General features: G+C 39.8%; 1 protein-coding gene across 14 annotated transcripts in view; it reads left to right on the forward strand.

Moving 5' to 3' along the window:
- TNIK (TRAF2 and NCK interacting kinase) overlaps nucleotides 1-20,434 on the forward strand; it is a 345,621-nt gene that overhangs the window by 222,837 nt on the left and 102,350 nt on the right. For all 14 annotated transcript variants that reach the window (XM_036350973.1, XM_036350976.1, XM_036350974.1 and 11 more), the window contains exons 5-8: nucleotides 2,910-3,020; nucleotides 6,381-6,471; nucleotides 8,461-8,591; nucleotides 18,894-18,948. In XM_036350973.1, the coding sequence (XP_036206866.1) occupies nucleotides 2,910-3,020; nucleotides 6,381-6,471; nucleotides 8,461-8,591; nucleotides 18,894-18,948 (388 nt within the window). The remainder of the gene's footprint in view (nucleotides 1-2,909; nucleotides 3,021-6,380; nucleotides 6,472-8,460; nucleotides 8,592-18,893; nucleotides 18,949-20,434) is intronic.

A 20,434-nucleotide genomic window follows, 5' to 3' on the forward strand; every position in this document is an offset into this window, starting at 1 on the left:
AGCTGATCAATGATTCTATCTCATCATTGATGTTTCTGTCTCTCTCTCCCTCTACTTTACTCTCTGAAAGCAATAAAAATATATTTAAAAAATAATAATACTAAATAAAATTGTGGTGTTTATGTTCTTATTGCTGAGTTGTAAGTTATTTATAGTTCTGGATAGTTGACCTTACTAGATATGACTTGCAAATATTTTTTTTATTCTGTAGGTTGTCTTTTCATTCTCTTAATAGTGTCATTTGATGCACAAAGTTTTTAATTTTGATGGAATCCAAGTTATCTATATTTTGTTTTGTTGTTTGTGTCTTTGTTGTCATCACAAAGAAACCATTGCCAAATCCAGGGTCATGAAGATTTATCCCTATATTCTCTCTAAGAATTTTATAGTATTAGCTCTTATATTTAGGTCTTTGATCCGTTTTGAGATAATTTTTGTATGTGGTGTGAGGTAGGGGTTCAACATTATTCTTTCACATGTGTATATCTAATTGTCTTAGTATCATTTATAGAAGAGACTGTCATTATATCATATTATTTTATCTGTAGAATGTTTCTCTAAAAGTAAGAACTTTTTTTTACCTAAACACAGTACCATTGTCACACTTACAAAATTATTAACCTCATTTCTAATAGCTAATCTGTAGATTGTCTCAAAAATTTTGAGATGTTTTTAAATTTATAGATTTCCCCTCCATCCTTTTCTTTCCCTTCCTGCAATTTATTTGTTGAAGTAAATGGTTCATTTTCCCTGTGGAGTTTCCTATTCTAGGTTTTGATAATTGTGTCCCCAGGATGTAAAATGTTTCTCAGTCCCCTGAATTTCCTGTAAATTGGTAGTTGGAACTAGAAACTTCATCAGATTCCGTTTTGGGGGACTTTTTTGTTTGTTTGGTTGGTTGGTTGGTTGGTTGGTTGGTTTTGGTTTGGACAAGACTACTCTTAGGTGATGTATTATTCTAATCAAAAGGAAAATCAGAGCTGGTTATTTCTTATTTTTTTATGTTAGCAGCCATTGATGATCGGTTCCTAAATCCATTAGCTTATTAGAGGTTGTGTAATAGTGATGTTCTACTTTTTTTCTTCATTTATTAGTTAAAATACCTGATTTTTATGAAGACAAGTTTTATCTCTTTTATTATTTAACTAGAGGCCCAGTGCATGAAATTCATACAGGATAGGGTCTCTAGGCTTAGCCGGTGATCAAGGCCAATCTGCAAGGCTACTGGCAGTGCAATCGGGGGGCCCCCTCTGGCACCTGCCTTGGCTGGCCTGGGGCCTGCAGGCTGGGAGCAGCTCCCGCATTGAACATCTGCCCCCTGTTGGTTAGCGTGCATCATAGCGACTGGTCTTTCCACTGGTCATTCTGCCATTCGGTCACTTTGATTATTAGGCTTTTATTATATAGGATTACTCAGTGGTAAAACTTGTACTACAAAGTGTAGAATTCTTAATTTTTACCTCTTTATTTACCAGTTCTCAAAATTAGAAGTTGCTTCTTCATTTTCTTGAAACAATGCCAGTTGTATTCTTTTTGAGGGGTGTCTTGATTAATGCTTTCAGTTAAGCATATTTAATGGGTTTCAAAATATTGAAGTTATTCTTATTGATACTCAAATTATCATCCCATGTTTGGCCAGTGAGAACTTCTTCACATTGACTTCTGAGTTCTTTCTAATGTGATTTTCTGGCCTTTGATAGCTTCCTGGCTAGCATATATGATAACTTTACAACTCTTATTGGGTTGGAATGTGGTCTATGGTGGCACTTCTCAAATTTTTTTACAAAAGCTCTGAAGAACATGGGAAATTTCTACCCTATGTGGAATCATAAGATGACAAGTTAGAACAGGCATTGTTTCATGAGTTTTTAGTGAGTTTCAACTAGGCGTACAGAAAAAAAGGAAACAATTTCTACCTGAAGATTTTGCAGCCTAGTGGGGTATCTTTTAGGATCTGTGACATGGTGCTGATGTTAGGAATGTACATTTGGGTAAAGCTAAAATCATCAATGTGACTTCATTGTGACCCCATATCAGTTCTGTTACTAGAGTCAGGTCAAAGATTGATTGGTAGTTTTTCTGAATTGTTACTATGTAATTACAAAATGATATAAGTGCCTATAAGGAGACTTTTATTGAAGACTTTTTGAAAAAGAGAGAGAAAATATGGAAATGGATATGTTTCTCTAATCCAAGAAAATGGATTTAAAGCAGATAGATTGTTTTTCTCTTCCAGTCTCCACTTATCTGTTAAGTAAGAGAGGTGTTTATTTTTTGCCTATTTTACAAAGCTGCTGAGTGCTGTAATGAATTCATATTTATTGGGAAGTTGGAGCTTTTTGGATGAAAGGTGCTAAATTAGAGCTTATTGTTTATTGAATTTATTTGATGTGTCCAGCCCGCTGGGAACATTTGCTGAATTTAATTAAAAACAGAAAGTCCTCACTCTGACAGCTTACAATGCCATTTACAAACCAATAAAATAAACAGCATGCACTTGTATGGTCCTAACTTGGGATGGCCTAGATTACCATAGCTCGTTTGGACAGGGGAATGACCCTACTTTTGTAGGAAGGATGAATTCAACTGCTAAATAAACACAGATGTACTCAACAACATCTGAACCACCTACTTGCCCGGGTTTTATAAATACATAGAATATGGAGATTTTTCTCAATTTGAAACTGTAATTTTCAGGTTATAAAACTAAAAATGATCTTTCCTCCCTATTATTTTGGGAATAAATGAAGATAAATGTTTATGTTTCACATATTGTTTTATGATCACCTTTTCTTTGCAGGAATGACATTCCAAAGCATTCAACTGGAGTATTGTATGCTTTCCTAACTCAACCCAGTGGAAGGTGAGAAGTGTAATTATAATAATGGCATGTGTGCTTCCTTTGCCAGTTGGTGATGGAGTTTTGTGGAGCTGGCTCTGTCACTGACCTGATCAAGAACACGAAAGGTAACACGTTGAAGGAGGAGTGGATTGCATACATCTGCAGGGAGATCTTACGAGTAAGTAACAATACGGGATATCATGGGAGGTGTTGAACTTTGTACTAATATTCCACTGAAATTTATAAGCATATTGGAAAGCTCTAAAGCTTTATTCTAACAGTGATAATGGCAATGGTAGTTCATTGTGGTCTGCTCTAGTGGAAGTGAGTGCCATTCTGAATGGGCCATGTGCACTCTCATTTGAGTTAGCATTGGTTGAGTTCTTTTAACAAGGAATTCATTTCCAGTGATGTTTCCAATTGGAAATCTGATTTTAGGTCATTTACTAGTAGATGGTGTCCCACTTAGGAAATGGATTGTTTTAGAGATATTTTGATCACTCATTGGAGTTTTCCCTTTGTGGAAGTTTATAACTAATTTAAGGATTGTGTGACTTTAACCATTTAAGTACATACATAGAACCTAGTTTACCAGATTTTACCCTTTTAAATAAAACTCTTTTAGCATTAATTACTTAAATGAATGAAAATAGCTGGACAAGACTGTGCCTGTTTGCCTACAATCAGGCAGTCTGGGCAATATTGTCATATTTGCTGAGCTCAATTCAAGAAGAAGGTAGTTGGTCCTTCAGATTAGTTTAATTATCTTTTGCTACTAATATGGAGGCTATTATATGTCTAATGAGAGTATTCTTACTAGATCTGCTTGGCAATCATTATCTATTTATAAACTCTGCCTTCTTAATTTAAGGAAACAAAAGTTAAAACTGTTTTTACAGTGTGTCCAAGATACACTTTTGAAAGATAGATTATGTGTTGTGAATGGATGCACAGATGGATAGATAGATAGATGGATGGAAGTTAAGAAGGATGAAGGGCATTAAAATGATGTTTATTGATTAAATTAAAACCACATTAGACAAAAGAAAATATAAAATATTTTAAATGATTACATTTATAATGGCATAAAAATCAAATACTTAGAAATAAATTTACAGAAAGATGTGAACAACTTCTACATCGTAAACGACAAAATATTGAGAGAAATTAAAGAAGACCTTAATAAATAGAGGTATATTCTATTTCAAAGATTAGGATGCTCAGTATTCTAAAAATGTTATTTCTCCCCAATTTGATCCATGACTTCACTGAACTCCCTACCAAAATCATTCTAGGTATATCTGTGGATGTTGACAAACTGATTTTTTAAAATGTTATATGGAAATGCAAAGGGCTGAGAATACTCAAGGCAGTCTTAAGAAGAACAAAGCTGGAGGATGTACTGGTATGCTGCTAGTTATTGGGACTTACCGAGCTACTAAATAATTAGAACAGAGTAGTATTGTCACAAGAATAGACAAATGGCCAAGGAAACAGAATTGAGAGCCCAGGAACAGACCTGCTTCACAGCTCACCTGAGTTATGACCAAGGAACTGCTTCAGTGGCTGGGGAACGGGTGCCCTTATCAGTCAGTAAGGTCAATTGAATATCCATGTGAGAACATGAAGCTTGACACCTGCTTATTCCATATTAAAAAATTAATTCCAGCTGGATTGTAAACATACATGGGAATGATATAAAAAAAATAAAGCTCTTGAGAGAAAATATAGGATAATACCACCATGGCTTCGCAGTAGACAAAAAAATATTTCTCAAACAGAACACAAAACAAAATTTGAGGAGAAACAAGGAGGTACAGCTGCTGATCTTCAAATCTGGCATTTATCTCCAAGTATTGATGTGCCATCTTGTAAATTTAATTTGAATTTCTGACTTAACATTTTACTCATTCAGAGAAAGCATGATGAATGTTTTTAGTCATCCAGACCACCCAGTGGGTACCAAGCATCTATTGGGTCTTCAGGGCGGGTTCTTCATAACATGCCTTTTTGCTAAGCTGGGTAACCCTGTAGGGGATCAGTCCTGTGATCTTCAGGGTTCTAAAAGCAGAAGGGAGGTTTCATCCATGAGTATCTCTCAATAACTAGCTAAAAATGCTTGAAAACCACTGTTTTCTTCCTTCTTCCAATGCAATCATTCTCCCAAATGATACTGGCATTTGAGATGAGGTGACTCATTGGAAGGAACATTTGATCATAAGGAGTTTCAGAGATGACCCTCCATGCATTGTATGATCTCATTAAATACAACCTTTGGCTCACTTACGTGCTCTTGTACCTGCTTCCAATCACTTTGGTGATGAAGCAGGGAATGGAATTTTAAGGATTCATGGGGGTGTTAATATGCTACTAAAACCATACATTTTTATCTGCTTGATGCCTACCTTGAGCCAAACTAACTCCATACGAAAGGTAATTTTTAAAGACCCAAACCACTGCAAATGTCCTGATGCATGGTTTATATTTACTGATATTCCTAAACATACACATGGACCCCTTTGGTCATCCATATTCTCATGCAGAATTTTTTCAACAGGGAATTTAGATATTTAGTGGGGTTTTTTTTTTATTTTTGTGTCAACCTCATCTTTCATATCATGATTTTGTTGTTATGGAGAAAAAAATAAAAGTACAGAAAATTATAAATAATAAAATGGCAATAGTTAGGTATATAATACCTTGAATTATCAAGTGTTAGCATAACAAAATTTGCTTCAAGATTCCAATTTTAGTTTCTTTTAGGTTATATTTTTGTATGAAAAAACATGTGGCTTAGAGCATGTCTGTAGGTTTTAGAACTAACACCCCAAAGAAGCCAAAATCAGAGTAATTCATGGAGACCTGATATATGATCACATCCAAAGTTTTGGATGTCACTGAATAATAATTTTATATAATGAACACAAATTCACACATGTCATAAAGCACTCAAAATGACAGTGATAAATGCTGACAAAGGAAACAGAAATTGTTGCTTTCCTTTTGAATGTGGGCCACATTGGCTAAAGCCAATGAGAAATGTCTTGGCTGTTCTGAGAAATATTTTATTGTGCTTAATTAAATTTGTGTAATAGGAAGTAACTTTTAAATTTAAATACTGCCCCCAAAAGTGGAGGATTCGGTCGAATCAGTTTAGTTTTTTGTATGCAGGCTTTATAGGTGTTCCTGTTACAAACTAGCAAAGACAGGCTGTCTTCACTTTTCACGGTACTGTTAGCTGAACTTATGTATGCTGAACCGTATCATCTCTTGTGGGGTTCCTGAGATCAAAGCAGGTATGAAAGCATTTCCTTTAGCACAGCACCATGCATAGCAAGGGACACCTCTATGGTTCAGTTTATATTGATCCATTGCCTATGGCTTAGTACAGCACTGTGAGCACATGAAAGATATGAGTATAATAATGAAAGTGTTTCTGGATGAATCTAATACTTTTTGGATCATTAACATCTGAAATAGTTTATTTGCATCTTGGCTTATGTTCCTATTAATCCTTTTCAACTCTCCGTCACTCTAGGGGCTGAGTCACCTGCACCAGCATAAAGTGATTCATCGAGATATTAAAGGGCAAAATGTCTTGCTAACTGAAAATGCAGAAGTTAAACTAGGTAAGAACAGAATCCAGTGAGCCTAGGAATTGCAGGAATTGATAAGATTATTTCAACCGCTGGCTTTTTGGTGGGTTGTGTGTGTGTGTGTGTGTGTGTGTGTGTGTGTTTAATGAATGTAAATTTGTCACTGTGGATTTGGAGGTCATTGTACTAAGAATGGAGAGGAAAATGTTTCTTTGTTTATTTCAAAAGCATTTTCTAACAGCACGTTGAGGAGTGAATTAGTCTGTGCTAAACAGAACCATGTGCTTAATCAATGTAATAATTGATTTTTTTAAAGCAAAGACCCTTTAGATTAGAAGTGAGTGACCTTGAAATGTTTTCCTATATCTTACTGTTTGTTTACATTATTGCTATACCAGAACAATGGTGACCCATTTTTTATTAAAAATCTCCACCGTTAGACATATTTGGAATAATGAATTCCTGCTGTATTCCCATATGTTTTAAGTTAAATTTACATTGATTTCATTATTACCTGTGCAAAATGGATGCCCAGTATTCTACTTGGCATGAATACCAATTATCCCATTTCCATCTGCCAGAGTTGTCCATGAGGGAATCGTTTTCTCTGGTGCTGTCCATTAGATCCCTTCCCGTAACAAATCCGAGATTGTCCAGATATGGCAATCTAAACAATAAGCAAAACAGAATCCCCACATTCATTTGTCAGCTTGATGTCTATGAGTAAGAGCATAAATTGGCAAATATCTCATAGGATACACAATTTGTCTCCTAGAACAGAATCACTGTCAGCATGATTATTTATTTTCAGAGATTTAAATATCTCCCATGTTTATATCCCAAACATTTGTTCTTACCTTTTTTGGTTAAAATATATAATTTTCACATTTAGCATTTAGAGCCAAACTCTCATCTCATGAATATTCCTTGCAAAACCAAAGCATACATTATATAGGGAACACAGTTATATATGTAGTGACTAGATAAGCTATTCTCAGAATATTTGCTCACCACTAATAAAGTTATTGCTGAGAGACTGTAATACCCCAAGCCCTGTATATGGCACATTTACAAGATGATCTTAGATAAACATCATAGCAACTCCATGTAGATATCACCCTCATTTAATGGATCAGGAAACAAGTCAAAGAGGTTGATCTACTAGCCTTAGGTCGCATCACTAGGAAGTGGCTGAAATGAGATGGATACTCTGCAGTCTGACTCCAGAAACTTAGTTCATAATCACTTTCTTTGAATCCCTTAAATATTACCTTTTGTGGTGGCAACCAAGTTTGCTTTTTATTTAACAGCTATGTTTGGTCCCCATGAAGCCTTGACATAAACAAATATAACACTTAGTGATTTCGTTCTTGGTTCACTTTATCCATTTATACATGCAATTTAAAAATACACGTTCACAATAGCAAAAAGGAAGAAGCAACCCAAGTGCCCATTAATGAATGAATGGAAAAACAAAATGTGGCACCTGCATACAATAGAATATTATTCAACTTTCCAAAGGAAGAACATTTCCCGGGAGCACCCCCACACCTTTCTCTTTCCCTTCCCATTTCCCTTTGCCTCCCTGCTAAAAAAGAAAACAAAAAGGAAGGACAATTTGACACATACTGCAACATGGATTAATCTTGAAAACCATTATGCCAAGTGATGTAAGCCAGTCACGAAAAGACAAAAACTATATGATTCCACTTACATGAGGTACCTGTAGTAGTCAGATTCATATAGACAGCAAGTAGAATGGTGTTTACCAGGGGCTGGGAGGAGGGGAGAAGGGCTAGTTATTGTTTAATGGCTACCGAGTTTCAGCTGGGGAAGAGGAAAAAGCTCTGGAATTGAATGGTGGTGATGGTTGCACAACAATGTGAATGTACTTAATGTCACAGAACTATAACACTTTAAAATGGTAAATTTTATGTTATATATATCTTAACAAAAATGCATATTCATTTTGGCATCATATAGAAACCATAAACTTGATTCATTTTGCCTTCTCTTAAATAGTGGACTTTGGAGTCAGTGCCCAGCTGGATCGAACAGTGGGCAGGAGGAATACTTTCATCGGTACTCCCTACTGGATGGCACCAGAAGTCATTGCCTGTGACGAAAACCCGGATGCCACATATGATTTCAAGGTATGACTTCTTACTTCTTCATTATGTTTCAAAATGATGCCCAAAATATCACCCTTGAATCTTTTAGAGAATTCTCAAATGGTTTTAGGTAATGCAAAGGGAGAGCAAAAAAACCCCACACATTATTTGAATTTAAAATGATAAGACATTTTAGTGAGAATCTTTTTTTTTTTTTTTTTTTTAGGTGTGCTTATAGCTTTTTTTTTTTTTAATATATTTTTTATTGATTAAGATATTACATATGTGTCCTTGTCCCCACGTTACCCTCTACCCCCCACCCCCCCACCCCCGCTCATGCCCTCACCCCCCCGTTGTCCATGTCCATTGGTTAGGCCTATATGCTTGCATATAAGTCCTTTGGTTGATCTTTCCCCCTTACCCCCACCCTCCCCTACCTTCCCTCCAAGTCCCGACAGTCCAATCAATGTCTCTCCGTCTCTGGATCAGTCCTTGTTCATCAGCTTATGTTGTTCATTATATTCCACAAATGAAGTGAGATCCTGTGGTATTTATCCGCTCTCAAGTTCCATCCATGCTGTGGCAAATGGTAAGAGTTCCTTTTTCTTCTTCCTCTTCTTAAAGAATACCTTTCAGCATTTCATATAATGCTGGTTTGGTGATGATGAACTCCTTTAGCTTTTTCTTATCCGTGAAGCTCTTTATCTGACCTTCTATTCTGAATGATAGCTTTGCTGGATAAAGTAATCTTGGTTGCAGGTTCTTGCTATTCATCACTTTGAATATTTCTTGCCACTCTCTTCTGGCCTGCATGGTTTCTGTTGAGAAATCAGCTGACAGTCGTATGGGTACTCCCTTGTAGGTAACTGACTGTCTTTCTCTTGCTGCTTTTAAGATTCTCTCTTTATCTTTTGCTCTTGGCATTTTAATTATGATGTGTCTTGGTGTGGTCCTCCTTGGATTCCTTTTGTTTGGGGTTCTCTGCGCTTCCTGGACTTGTAAGTCCATTTCTTTCACCAGGTAGGGGAAGTTTTCTGTCATTATTTCTTCAAAAGGTTTTCAATATCTTGCCCTCTCTCTCCTTCTGGTACCCCTATAATTCTGATGTTGGTACGCTTGAAGTTGTCCCAGAGGTTCCTTACACTATCTTCATATTTTTGGAATCTCTTTTCTTTTTTCTTTTTCGGTTGGGTATTTTTTGTTTCTTTGTATTTCAAATCTTTGACTTGATTCTTGGGATCCTCTTTTCTGCTGCTGGATCTCTGTAAATTATTCTTTATTTCAGTCAGTGTATGCTTAATTTCTAGTTGGTCCTTTTTCATGTCCTCCATGGTCTCCCTATACTTATTGAGGGATTCATTAAATTTATCGGCGGTTTCCATAAAATTCTTGAAAAACCTTATAACCGTGGCCTTAAACTCTATATCCAATCGTTTGCTTTCCTCCATTTCTGCCATTTGTGACCTGTTTCTTTGTCTCCACATTTTGGCAGCTTCCCTGTGTTGATAGAGTGGCCCTGTGCGCCAGGTGTCCTGTAGGGCCCAGTAGCTCAGCCTCCCCTGTTACCTGGGGTGGACACTCTTGGTGCACTCTTGGTGCCTTGGTTGTTGTAGAATCACTGGGAGGAATTGACCTCCAGGCCAATTGGCTGTGAGAATCAGCTGTGTCTAAAGTGGGAGAACTTCTGTGCTGAAGACACCCTTCTGGGGCAAGACTTGCTTCAGTGGGGCTTTGGTGCTCACTGAGTCTGCTCCCTGAGTGTTTCCCTTATGGATCTGAGGAGTTGCAGTCTGGATGGTCCCCCTCTGACCACTGGGTACAGTGGCTCCTGGATCTAAGGAGGTGCTAATTCAGCCTCTGCCTGAGGCCACACAGCAGGAGCCACGAAGAGGCTCAGCTGTGAAGCAATGCAAGCCGCTGCGGGGCCTTGGGCCTTCTCTTGGAAGTTCCGGGTCTGCCTGGCTGGGCTGCAGTTAGGTACATTCACATGCAAAAGCCTCTGCCGCAGCCTGGGTGGGGCGGGGTCTCAGGGAGTCAGAGGGCGGAGAAAGCGGCCATGGCCGATTCTCCGCCGGAGTCGCGCATCTCAGTGTTCCGGTAACGGCTGCAAGCACCTCTGAGGGAAAGCCGCCCTCAAGTTCGCTCGCTGCCGGACAGACCAGCTTCTCCCCGTGTGAGACCTGGGTCCCCAGAGACTTCCCGGAACCGGAGTTCAGGGCCGTCGGGAGTTTATGATTCAAAAAGACAGCCGCGTCCTCAGGCGCCACCCCCTTTCCTCGCGCGCGCGCGCGCCGCCGTACCTCTGCACTTCACCTCCGCAGCGCCTCTGGCTCTCAGCGTGCTTTTCTTTCCTTCTAGTTGTGGAATTTACACTCAGCCAGCCTTCCTGTTTTTCTGGATGATGTTTGCTCAGTCCTTTGCAGTAATTTTCAATTGTTGTATGAGGCGATAATTTCCCGGTGTTTACCTATGCCGCCATCTTAGTTGCTCTTAGTGAGAATCTTTTTAATGAAGTCACCCATCATATCTGATTGCCTATTTGTTAAAAAAAAAAAAAAATGCTTAAACCATTTTCTAGATCCTCATGAATTTACTCTCGTATCTAATTAGGAAGCATATTTCTCTTCTGCTTATAGTTTAGATGTTTTGCAAAATATATATACAGATAACATTTTATATTAAAAGAAACCAAGATATGAATTTGTTGTCTTGGGTCATCTTTCTCTGGTTAAAAATAATCAGACTTACTCATTCACATTGCCTCAGGTTTGATTATTAGAGTTTCTTTTCAGTAAGAGAGAAAGCCAAATGAGATGTTGGTAGCTACTTTATGGCGTTTCTGTAGCCTGTGGTGGTGTTTCATAGAAATTTGATTTGTGGCTTGTAATTTTGTATCATAAACTGGTAATTTGTTAATAAATTCCAAGCGGTGTTTAAATAGAGAGGTGAAAGTTGTCCCTTTCTCCAAAGAAACCCTCCTCCTTTCTATTCTGCTAGCCAGTAATCAAAAATAATTTTGGGTTCCTATTCCATTAATAGTTGCAATGTCAGGTAACATTGTTGTCATGAATTGTGCTTGAAAATCAAGACATAAAAATTGGGGTCAGATGGGATGTGGGCACTGTGGGTTTTTAGGCTGCACAGTAGATCTTGGTTGCCACCATAAAGGGTAATATTTAAGGAATTCAAAGAAAGTAATTATGAACTAAGACTGCGTAGTTTCCATCCCATTTCAGCCACTTCCCAGTGATACGACCTAAGGCTAGTAGATCGTGCTCTTTGAGCTTGTTTCCTGATCCATAAAACGAGGGTGATGATATCTACATAGAGTTGCTATGATGTTTACGTGAGATAATCTTTGTAAACATGCCATATGCAGGGCCTGGAGAATAATAGTCTCTCAGCAATAACTTCATTAGCGGTGAGCAAATATTCTGAGAGTAGCTTATCTAGTCACTACATAATATAACTGAGTTCCCTGTACGTATAATGTATGCTTTGGTTTTACAAGGAATAAGGGATACTCATGAGATGAAAGTTTGGCTCTAGATGCTAAATATGATCTGTCACCTTTGTGCAGATCCCAGGACAACCATGGGCAAAACCTAGGCTGGTTTCATGGTGCATGGACTATTTGCCAAAGGACTGTAGTGATCATCTTGAAATACCCTCGTCTTCCAGATGAGGAAACTGAGGCTGAGGCATTCGCAAGTGCACACTCCGTTAGCGATCTTCTTAGAGTTGGGACCTGAGCCCAGATCCCCAACGCTCTGTTCAGAGTTCTTCCCAATATCCAGGGTGGGGCAAAAGGAGTTTTACAGTCGTTTATATGGAAAATAATACAATAGGTAAGAAATAATAATACTAGAATAAACTCTGTGTTTTGCGTACTCACAGCTGTGAGCCTACTTGTACCCCACCCTGTATTACCCTGCTCCTGGAAGATGTTCTACATAAATCTCCAGTTCACCAACAAAACAGCCTCTGAAGAGTATATGTGAAAAATTCCCTTTTTAAAGAACATTTTTAGCTCTCCATATGTGGGGTTATTATTGAAAGCAGGTCAGAAAGATGCAATCATGGCAGTGTTTTCGGGACCCAGTGTCCCTGAGCATTGACAAAATTATTGGCCACTTTGGAGAAATGCAGCTCAAAGGTCTGAAAACAAAATAATCCCCTGTAAATTCCTCTTTCTTCCAAGGTTAGTTCACTGTCATAACCTGACAATAATCTGTCTGGAAGCAGCAGCCAAGATAAAAATTAATCTCCTGCCAAAATAAATGTCACTTATTTAAACTGCTGATGATAAGCACATTTAAAGAAATTAATTTGCAGATCCCTTGAGAAGAGCCTCTACAAAATATATGTCCCAGACCAGATATATGTATCATAACTGGCTATAAGCAAATCTTTAAACTTTAGTCATACTAAACAAGTACTGATTAGTCTACATTTGGGCTACAGATATTTTAGACTGCTTTATAATATACCATGGAGGTTTAGAGTGTCTCAAACCTCTACTCTTAGCTTAGCCATTTAGCTGGCTGTGTTATGACTGGCTGTCATGCATGTGAACTTTTGTTCCGTGATGTAAAATAGGTCCCTGTGATTTAGTTGTTTTCAGTAGAATAAGTAGAAGAGGACTTTCTTCCGGCCAAGCCAACACTTGGAATTAAACTGGTATCTCGGTCCTCTTTCCTCAGATGATGGCTAAGGAATGTAATTTGGGAACAGTGAAAAATTTGGAGCCCATGCAATAACTCTCAGTGTAGACAAAGCCCAGTGTATGAGTAGCCACAGGGCACGTCATGCTGCACAGGGCGACTTCAGAGGAACTGGAAGGTTCATGTGACTGTACAAGTATCCTGAGACATTAAAGAAGTGAAGGTTCATTTCTGTGCCTTTTTTTAAAAAATATATTTTATTGATTTTTACAGAGAGGAAGGGAGAGGGATAGAGAGTTAGAAACATCGATGAGAGAGAAACATCAATCAGCTGCCTCCTGCACACCCCCTACTGGGGATGTACCCACAACCAAGGTACATGCCCCTGACCGGAATCGAACCCAGGGCCCTTCATTCCGCAGGCCGGCGCTTTATCCACTGAGCCAAACCAGTCAGAGCCATTTCTGTGTCTTTTATCAAAAAATAAAGAATCCTGATGAGAGACAAGATTCAACCATATCAGTCATTTAGACCTTAGTGTAAGTTAGTCTGTCAGGAGTGTCATGAGTGTAGGCTGTTCAGAGGAGGAAGAGTCATGGCAAGACTGTAAGCGTCAATGGTCACTTGTCACGAGTAAAAGAAGGGACTTGACAAAAGGGTGACAATAAGGAAGATGGGCAGAAAGGAAGGTTTGGGGGCTCTTGGAAGATTCATTTCAACTACTTCACAGTTTTATCATGGACCAGAGAAGAAAGCTTTCTTTAAATAATTTTTCTACTTCTTTTTTGGCACAGGTCTTATTCTTTCTTCTGTTCACTATTCTTAGGAATATGGTTTATCACCAGGAGACAACTGCACAATACTTTGACCTTTAAAACCATTTATTCATTCATCCAATGAATATCCACTGTGTGTAAGGAATTAGTCAACTTGTATTGATATGTGGAGTTTTTGACTAGAAAGTTCACTTGTAAGCTCATCAAAGTTCAAGGGTTTAGTACTGTGTGCTTGGTAGCCCACTTAGCCAAGCTGTGTATCTCAGACTCTGAAATCGATGTTATTGGGTACTCATGTACTACAGATACTTTCAGCCTAGGAGACATGTTTAGAATAAAAGAGGACTTGAAGGCCACTGGGCTTTGTTAGATTCCCTACCACAAAACCCTTCCTTTAAAATACAGGCAGAACATAAGTAGATGAGTGGATTAAAAAGCTGTGGTACATTTACACCATGGAATACTATGCAGCAGTAAAAAAGAAGTATTTCTTACCTTTTGAGACATTGTGGAGGGACCTGGAGAGTATTATGCTCAGTAAAATAAGCCAGTCAGAGAAAGATAAGTATCACATGATCTCATTCATATGTGGAATCTAAAGAACAAAACAAAATAGATCCAGAGACACAGAAGCATGGAACAGACTGTCAAACCTCAGAGGGAAGGTGGGGGTGGATGGGTGGGTGGGAAAGAGGTAACTAAAGAACTTACATAACTCATGGACACAGACAATGGGGTGATGAAGGCCTAGGAAGGGTGGGTGCCAGGTGGAGGGCATCAATGGAGGGAAAAAGTGGGAAATCTGTACTACTTTCAGCAATAAAGACAAATTTACACAAATAAAGGTAGAATACAAAAGAGAAGAGCGTAGTTTGGTTTTATTATTTGACTTGTTTTATGGTTTATTATTATGTACTAAAGGCCCGGTGCATGAAATTATGTACTAGGGTCCCTAGGCCTGGCCAGCGATCAGGGCCGATCTGTGGGGTGACCCGCGGGCAATCAAGGTGGCCCCCCGCTGGCACCAGCCTTGGCTGGCCTGGGGCCTGCAGGCTGGGGGCAGTTCCTGAGTTGAGCGTCTGCCCCCTGGTAGTCAGTGCACATCATAGCGACCGGTTGTTCCACCAGTCATTCTGCTGTTCAGTCAATTTGCATGTTAGGCTTTTATTATGTAGGATTCTTTAAGTTGTCTAAGATATCTTTAAAGGCTGCTTTAATTTTTTCTAAAAACTACAATAATTCATTAAAATACGGGCCTGAGTAGAAAAGTAGTCTGAAGAGCTCATGCTTTTTATCGCAGCCTGGTTTTGTCTGATCTCTCCCGGGCACGGTAAGTGCTGCCTGAAAATAGCCCCTCTCTGAGGAGAAGCGCCAGAATCTCATTGCCTGGTGTGCTCACTTTCCCCCAGAGGCCCTCCTTTCTTGTTTTCAGAAATTCTGTCAAAACACTTCAAGCAAAAGGAAAGGTTTCATTTCCCTGATAAGTGTGTGGGGCAATAATGAAAGCTTTCTCATTTCATAATAAGCATTCAAGAGATTTGAAATTAATAAAACTCCAAAATTCCTCGGCTGTTTAAATTGTTACTTTTTCAATTTGAATTTCATTTGGTTGGATGGGGTTTGTCAAGTAATTTATAGCCCTATACTTACTGCTTTATCACAACCACTCACTAAAGAAACTTCTTGGCAGCCAAAAGCCCATTAGTAGGGAGCTGGTTGAATAGACTAGCGCATCTGTCCAGCGGAATACGATGGAGCCATTTAAGCAACAAGGCAGTGTCCATATTGAAGTTGGGCAGATCTCAAGATAGCGTGTTCAGTGCAAAGAGCAACACACAGTATAGTACACATAATGGAGTCTTATTCTTCCTCAGTCCATTGCTCTATGACGTGTGGGTGGAGAACTTAAAATGTTTATTTTATATCTTTCTGTCCTGTACACCCCCGCCCCATGCACACAAACTAGCCTTGCTTTTATTTTTTTTTTTAATATATTTTTATTGATTTCAGAGAGAGGAAGGGAGAGGGAAAGAGAGATAGAAACATCAATGATGAGAGAGAATCGTTGATTGGCTGCCTCTTGAATGTCCCACACTGGGGATCAAGCCCGCAACCCGGGCATGTGTTCTGACAGGGAATTGGACCGTGACCTCCTGATTCATAGATCAGTGTTCAACCACTGAGCCACACTGGGTGGCTTGGCCTTGCTTTTCTTTTAAGTCAGTAAAGTAAGAGATGTATAGTGTGCCCAGCCAGCATTGTTGCCACTTTACCTGACTCAGATGTGCTGGTTGATTTGCCAGTCAATGATAACTGGTCCCCAGGGTCTGTCTGCACCAGTATTTTTTAAATACTCACTATGTCCACAGCATTGTGGTAGGTGTTCTTTTCATATTACTGGTGTGGAAATGGGCACAGAGGAATTAAGTGGCTTGCCCAAGTCACCAAGCCTGGCTGCCAGCACGGGCTTTCTCTGCCTCTCAGGGCACGCTGGGCTCTTTCCCTGTGCCACACTGCCTCTTTTTTGTGCGCTTGGTTTGGCCATCTGAACGTATTCTTTTCTTCACATGTTGGGCAGCCTCACCCCCAAGGCCTGCTGCTATCTTGTGCTCCAGTTGCCTGCATGCCAGATGCCCCCCTCTCCCCACCCGCCGGAAGTGGTGTGCTTGCCTCCGCCTCCTCAGAGGCACTAGAATTTGTCTCTGTTCTGTTTGTAATGCGCACAAGACTGGGCTATTAATCATGCCACAGGGCAGGCGGCACCGCACCTCTGAAATAATGAATTACCGAGCTCCTGCCAAAATGAGTCACACTGTGGCCATGAAGGAAACTTATCTCTCCCGGACTCTCCTCATCTTGTTCCTCCCTCTTCCCTTTCTCCTCTCCTGTGATCTGTCTTGCCAGTTGTAATTGGAACATTTTCTCCCGTATTTAAGTTCTGAAGTGTCTCGGGGACTTGCTAATGCACCCAAAGGCTTGAACATGCCCTGTGAAGGACGCTTATTGCTCTCTAGCGTGGGCAGTTAAGCATAGCTTACAAGCAGCTCTGGGTATATATATATGGCCAGGAATATAAATGTTCTTTTTGTAAAACAAGAGAACCCCAGAAAAAAAAAATGATCCTAATGATGCCGTCAAATAAGGGCTTAAAGAAGAAGCCGTTTCTGGCCTGGTCACGTGACAGGATACTCAGGAGTCAGGATGGTGTGACCTTTGGTTTGAAGGAGTTGTTTGGGAGCTTGGGCAAAGCCACCTTAGGGGGGATCTGAGATGTTGTGAACTGAATAAAGGCAGCATCTCTTTTCACAGACCCTTCCTGCTTTCTGCCGGATAAATCCAGGCTCACCTAACAACTGGGCCCTCTCTCCATTTCCCTACTGTCAAAATGTGCTTCTTCAAATCATTGCTGTGTGCATGCTATCAGTAAGGAATGCTTTGGGATATAATTACTTACATTTCAGAAGTTTAAAGGCAGGCAGCTCAGAGTTGGTGTGGGGCCTCATTGCTGTCTTTAAAACCCAGGCTGCTACCTTTATGTCCTGTCATCATTAGTTTGTTGACTTATTGCCACATGTTTGTAAGACGGATGCTGTAGCTCGAAGAGCATGCTTTTCTTCAAGGCACGAAGACATGGGGAAGAATCGTCAAGACATCAGCTGTATTTGTCACTTATTTCAGGAAAAGCAAAAGCTTTCTCAGAAACTCCCAGAAGATGTTTGCCTGTGTCTCTTTGGCCACAACTATGTCACATTCTTTTTATAAAATATATTTTTATTGATATCAGAGAGGAAGGGAGAGAAAGATAGAAACATCAATGATGAGAGACAATCATTGATTGGCTGCCTCTTGCATACCCCCTACTGGGGATTGAGCCCATGACCCAGGCATGTGCCCTTGACTGGAATCGAACCAGGAACCCTTCAGTCCCCAGGCCAACACTCTATCCACTGAGCCAAACCAGTTAGTGCCACATTCTTAATTGCCATCCTTAGCAGTGGGGAAGTCTGGACAAACACACTTAGCTTTCCTACCCTCCTAAATGAAGGCCGCAAAGGAAATGGGGGTTGCACATGTCTGTTGGGTTAGCCAACAAACAGTGTCTGCTGCAACCAAATAGAGGGAAATTAGAGAAGGTTAAATTGAACAGGCAAAGGCCGTCTCACCTAATAGTAGAGGAGGAGGAAATTAATATTCTGGAGGCCACCGTGTGCCAGATTTGGGGCTGAGCAGTATGGATGTATATCATTCCACACGTGGGTGTTTTCTTAAAAAAAAATAAATAAGTAAAAGCATATGTCCATACAAAGACTTGTGATGAATGTAGCAGCTTTATTTGTAATAGCTTAGAATGGAAACCCTCGGAATATCCACCTTCCTCTTTGCACCTCATTTCACAGTACAAAACCACCTGATTCTTGCTCCTTGATTATAGTGATGGTTCCACAGGGGTATACATGCGTCAAACCTTGCAAATGATACACTTCCAGCATGTGCAGTTAATTATAGGACAGTGCAGAAAACAGTCGAATCGCAGCGATTTCATGTGGTTTAAGCCAGAGAGACATTTGAGTGGTAAATTCATTTTTATTGAATTTATTGGGGTGACATTGGTTAATAAAATTCTATAGGTTTCAGGTGTACAGTTCTCTCATACATCATCTGTATATTGTAGTGTGGGTCCACCACCCAAGTAATGACAAATTAATTTTTAAAACCGTGAAAGGCATTGTCAATGAAAGTTGAATGAGGCTCTGACTACTTTGAAGCTTCGCAGCTGTAATAGGTTTGTAAGGAGATGACTGAGTGGTTTCCCCACGGGCAGTTCTGAAGCAATGACCAGGTGTAACCAAGTTCTCCTTTGGCAACTGCATTCATGCTTGTGTCTGTGCTTCCTTCTCTTCCAGAGTGACTTGTGGTCCCTGGGAATCACCGCTATCGAAATGGCAGAAGGTGCTCCCCGTAAGTATCTTCCTCTGGGTGAAATCGGTTGCTGTCCGCTCTGCAGGTACTGAAGCTTCTGTGCCAGGAGCCAAGGTAGCTTTACTTCTGCTACACCGAGCCCAGCATGGATTCTCGCTGCGTATTTAGAAAGCAGTCATCTTAAATCAACCATAAATCCATTCATTTCCGAGTGGTGTGAGGATCTTGAATTTATGAGGGAAAAGGAAAAGAGAAAGGGAAGGCAAACTTTGGGGAAACTTCCTTGTTTTACAGATTCAGTGTGTAGTTGATTCTTGAACTATTCTCCACTTACCATAAAAGTGGAGACCAACCCATAAAGACTAAACTCTCACAAACGTCAACGCTGATTTCCATGCATGTGTTCCACAAACACTGATTCCCGACTGCTTTCACTTCTATTAAAATACTGATGTTTAGATTTTTAGCTTTCCCTACTTATTTCAGGCAGAGTGGCCAGGATCTGGAATATTCCTTGAGATCTGGAATATGCACTGCAGAGAGCCTCTGCCAGGCCATGAGCAATGCCTCACAGATTCCCATGCAGGAGGCACAACTGACCAAGGGCCTCGCTGCTGCCATGCACTGAGGCTGTGCCTCCCAAGGGCCACTCCCCATCAGTGACGAGCATGGTGGGGATCTAAGACAGGCCCTTTTCAGGAAGGCACAGCATTCCTTTGTACGTAACTTTCACTCCTCAGTTTTATTCCTTAGTTTCCTTAGATTGTAGCACACTTCTGCCTACTTTTCTCCCTCTCACCATCAGCCAATCAGATGTGCACAGCAATCTGATGACTCCCTCAGCCTTCCCCAGCTCCCTCCCTGTTGCTTCTGAGGCAGAAATTGCCCCCTCTCACATTTAATAACACCTTGGTGGCTGCTTCTCAGAGGCCCTTAGTTGCATGACAGGTTGTTATGTGCATGTGGTTCTTTGTACCTTCAAGTCATCACCCTAGAGTTGATAGAATTTGTCTGTAGCTTGATTGATTTGGAGTCTTTGTGGACAACGTCCCCTCATCCACAATGCTAAAAGGCATTTATGAATCATAAAAATAATATATTAGAGTCTCAAAACCATATTGTCACTCTTGATAAGTAGTTGAAAGGGCTAAAAATAAGCTTCAACCCACAGAATTCTTTAGCTTTGGGGGAGAATATATTCTTAGTCTAAGCACAAAGGAAAAGATACTCCCAGATGTTTGAAAAGTAAACTAGTGAAATATTGTACTTAAAATAAGAACGTTTGAGTGCTTTCACTATAAACAATAATGTCATGTTTACAAGTTGAGATATTTTTATAATTTTCCTGCCAGACTTCATTTGCCTTAATCCTGTGGGCTTCCTGGGGCCAGGAAATGAAATGAAACAAAAAACCATCATAAACCCTGAAAAGCCATTTGGGTTATTTGGAAATACAGAGGGAAAGGTGTCTGGTCTAGTGTTTTATACTCCAAAAATCTATGTAGATAACATTGTATTTGGATGA

The sequence above is a fragment of the Myotis myotis genome, unplaced genomic scaffold (genome assembly GCF_014108235.1).
Source record: "Myotis myotis isolate mMyoMyo1 unplaced genomic scaffold, mMyoMyo1.p scaffold_m19_p_2, whole genome shotgun sequence".
Taxonomy (NCBI): Eukaryota; Metazoa; Chordata; class Mammalia; order Chiroptera; family Vespertilionidae; genus Myotis; species Myotis myotis.